This window comes from Gobius niger (genome assembly GCF_951799975.1).
Source record: "Gobius niger genome assembly, chromosome: 14".
Taxonomy (NCBI): domain Eukaryota; kingdom Metazoa; phylum Chordata; class Actinopteri; order Gobiiformes; family Gobiidae; genus Gobius; species Gobius niger.
In genome coordinates, this window is record NC_136865.1 from 12,858,962 (window position 1) to 12,863,019 (window position 4,058).

The 4,058-nt window shown below is 46.9% G+C and overlaps 1 protein-coding gene across 1 annotated transcript; it reads right to left on the minus strand.

The window, feature by feature from the left end:
- Positions 1–348: 348 nt before the first annotated feature.
- irx1b (iroquois homeobox 1b) lies at positions 349–3,480 on the minus strand. The gene is made up of 5 exons (XM_079571399.1): positions 3,047–3,480; positions 2,390–2,632; positions 1,273–2,002; positions 1,096–1,156; positions 349–694 (listed from the first exon to the last, which is right to left on the minus strand). Exons 1-5 carry the CDS (start codon positions 3,296–3,298, stop codon positions 655–657), a joined length of 1,326 nt encoding a protein of 441 aa, XP_079427525.1. The 5' UTR covers positions 3,299–3,480; the 3' UTR covers positions 349–654.
- Between the last annotated feature and the right edge of the window lie 578 nt (positions 3,481–4,058).

Consider the following 4,058-nt stretch of genomic DNA (forward strand, 5'->3'; position numbering starts at 1 on the left):
TTAGCAGGGTACTATTTGACCAGTAGAATCAAGTACTTCGACCACCACTGAAGATGAGCCAATATTTCGTATTCCGAAGTGGTCCGATTGTGGATCTAAACTGTAATCTGGGTCCACGCTTAACTGTATAATGTTGACATTGCAAAATTCCAGCAGTTTCTATAACATGTCGCATATCACTGCTATTGCGCATTATACATTTGAACCTATGGGCTTCACAAAACACACTGCAAAAACACACTGCAGAAATTCTGAAAAAGGTGTAATTCGAAAATAACTTAAACACCACATCGGCTACATTTTCTTGAATAAAAAAAGGCAAGTTGTCCAATAAATACCCGTCTTAAATAGATTGCTAATAATAATGACATTTATTTTGTGTCCAAAAAATATATTCTTTAAAGACAAATTCATATCCCATATTTACAATTCGCAAAGATTCCATTCACAACAAAAAATAATAAAAAACAAAAGAGGACAAACAAAGTAAACACAAGAGAAGCTGTGACAAAACAACTTGTTCAATTATATCTAAACAGTCATAATAATAATAATAATTATAATAATACTATACGACAGGCTTTCCAGCCACAAAATATCCTTCATAAACGGCTCTTGTTAAATAAAATGATCTCTTCTTTATGCTTGGTTGTCTCATAGGGTCGTTGTCAGTGCTCTCTGTGCCCCATGGGCTCTGAGGGACAGGAAAGAAACAGAAGTCAGCAAAGTAGACAATTAGGCTGCATGCATTAAATAAAGCACTTCAGAGTTTGTGAATATGTGCATTCAAATGAAATATTATTGCATAAAGGGGCTGGTTCACTCTCTGCCGCCCTGCTGACGCTGCTCTGTTTTATTCTCTGTGACAAACATTAGATTGTCTGAGTGGGCGTGAATAAACGGCAGATCATTATTTCAATAACAGGTGAGCGCGGTGTTTATGTGGCCCCCCCCTCCCGGGATGATATCTGAGTTTGATGGAGCGTTAAAGTGGGACTCAATCACATGATTTATGTGGGCGCATTCAGCTGGAACTGCGGCCACAGAAGAAAGCGGCATGTCCTAAAGCAAATAGATTTCAGAAGTGCAGCTCACCTGTCACTGATCAGCTGGAACGACGATTTGAGTGAGTCGGGCCTGTGGTCGCTCTCTTCATCTGAAGGGAAAAAAAGGTTCAGTCACGTGACTCAAATGCTATTGTCTCACCTAAATAGGCCTAAAGAGTTAGAGAAGATGATAATAATAATAAAATGCCATTGTGTTTATGCCTACCGTCTCTTTTTGGGCTGAAGCTTCCCGACGACTCCACGTCACTATCGTCCTCCGTGCCCGAGGTGCCTGGCCCCCGCGCTATCACCCGCGTGTCCTGGCGCGCTGCGGTAACCGCGCTGTGCAGCGGCAAGTGCGCGTGTGCTGTGGACGGTGTGGCCAGAAGAGACCTCATGTTCAAAAGAGAATTAGCGTTTAGAAATGCCGAGCTTGCCCAGTTGTGCAGCTTGCCGATCTGACATGTGTAAATTCCGTGTCCAGGCAGTAAGGCCGGGTGTCCCGCGGAACCAATTGCCGCGTGCGCAGGAACTTTCGGCGTACTGTCCGGGGTCGTGGCGGTCTCAGCCAAGGACCAGATTTTAGGTTTGCTCTGCGGCGCCCTGTGGCACTCGTTGCTTCTCGGGGAACGCTCCAGAACGGCTTTATTGTGAGGAACAGCGGCCTCACTCTCTTCTCTTAGGCCTTCCCCGGACTGAGTCCTGGTCTCAGAGGCCTCTCTGCTCAGGCCTCCAGTCTGCGCCTCCTCCGCTCCCCGCTGCGGTTGTTCCTCTGGCCGCTCCAGATCCACCGTCTCCAGGTCAATCTCTTCGTCCTCGTCACTGCCGGCCTTCCCGGGCTCGTCCTCATTGTCGCTGCTGAAGATGCGTCCGTCACGGTCCTCGGCACTGCGCCCCCAAGTAACCTTGTTCTCCTTCTTAAGGCGCCGCCTGGCATTGGCGAACCACGTGGATACCTGACCCAAAAAAAAAACATTTTCAATTAACGATCATTTTTCTGTCTATTTAAAAATGACTGTATTAACTAAAAATAACTACAACTTAAACCTTACGGTGTAGCCTAAACACAAGGTGCAAGATGCAATATTATATTCATTCACTGCCAATATTTTAAGAAATATAAAAATACATTTTAAATTCTAACATTGTAGGAATTTATTTCAAATGGATTTAAAATAGTTTCTATTGTCGTCAGTCAGGATTCACACCTTAGTGTAATTCAATACGCATCAATTTATCATATTACAAAAACAAAAATAAATCACGCTCATTAATTATTGAACGTGTCTCCATTTCATTTTGCACTGAGCTTCCTCCGGCGCTGTGCGTAAAGGGAGTTTCACCTGTGTGAGGGTCATCCTGGTGATGATGGCTAACATGATCTTCTCTCCTTTCGTGGGGTAGGGATTCTTCTGGTGCTCCTGGAGCCAGGCCTTCAGCGTGCTCGTGGTCTCTCTGGTGGCGGTCTTGGCTCTGTTGGGGTCCGCATACGGGTACTGGCCGTAGGGATAGAAGCCCTGAGCCGCGTGCACGGGGAGCGAGGTGGGGTGTGCGCCTTGGCTGTCCTTCAGGTCATACTGGGAGCCCTGGGCCGAGACATACAACTTGTTGAGCCATTGGTTATGATATTGAAGATAAAAAAAACAATGCGTAATTTGCCCTCCTTCATTTTCACCATTGTATTATTATGGGTTTATAGTTGTATTAGTAGAAGGAGCAGGTTATTAATTAAATGTTCAATTCTTTCATGTTTGTGATGCTAGCTTTTAAATTAATCACAGAAAAAATATATTGTCCATGTTAGAATTAGCCTGCCCGGTCAGATCAAATGTAAACTCACAAAATGATAAACTGGAGCTATATAGGCCACATGAAATTATTATTAACACACACACACCCCGGTGCCAAATACAACCTATTCCATAGTTTTACGCACAGGTGCATGGAGTAGCGCGTAAACTCATGACTGTCACGCCTGACCCTTCACTGAGCAAACTCACCATCTGTGAGAGCAGCGCGAGGTCCGTGTTTCCGCTGTACGGGAGAAAGGCACTGTAGTTGTGAGGCGCCCAAGGATTCGCGTACATCCCCAGCATAGAGCCCACGGCAGCAGCTGCAGCGACGGCGCTGCTGGGCGAGCTCACGCCGCTATCTGCACTTCCTTCCCGGGCAGAAGCCGGGCGGTCCCCTGCGTACATCTCGTGAGTGGAGGCACCGATAAACTGGGGGTATCCCAGCTGGGGGAATGACATGTCCAACAACAAAACGTTTCCAAAAAGGCAAAGTCACAAAGTAGCAATTCCCAAGAAGCGGAGTGGATGAGGTTGGTTCAATCGCAAGAGTTATGCCTCAAAGTGTCAGCGTCCCTTGTCCACTTGTGCGCGCTGAGTGGTGCGTGCGTCTGGCCGCGGGAGCTGCTGGATGTGGAGCTGACTGACTGATTGGCAGCCTACTTAAGCACCAAGCTCCTCCTATGCCCGGGGCATGCGATTAGTGCATTGGTTAGCCCGGGTCGACTGTGTGCGCGCGCACGCGTGCTTGTGTGCGTTTGTGCGTGTGTTTGTGATCTCATGTGTGCGTTGTGTCCACAGGACTGAAACCTGTGAAGTGCGCGCACAGTAGTAATTGTTATTGTCAATAATGAATTCACAGTACCGAGTCATTTGTCTATACTCACAATAGCGCATCATTATGTCTGATAAAGATATTATTACTGACACGCGCGCGTGCTTTTGAAGTCTTGTGGCCAGATGGGCCGGGGGCATCGATATGCTCGGTCAGACCCAGAGGAATGGCTGTGATTATCGGCGGAAGTCAGTGATGCACATTTGGAGGCTGCAGGTAATGACAGAGATTGACGAGGATAAGATGCAGCGGAGATGTGAGCCACGCGGGGCTGTGGAGTGGAAAGTGACAGATGTGAGCGGAGAAGAATGGACTACTGTACTCTGGAGGCGCGGAGATGGACATATTGGAGCACGTTTGTTTTAGACTGTGGCGCATTTGTGTCAG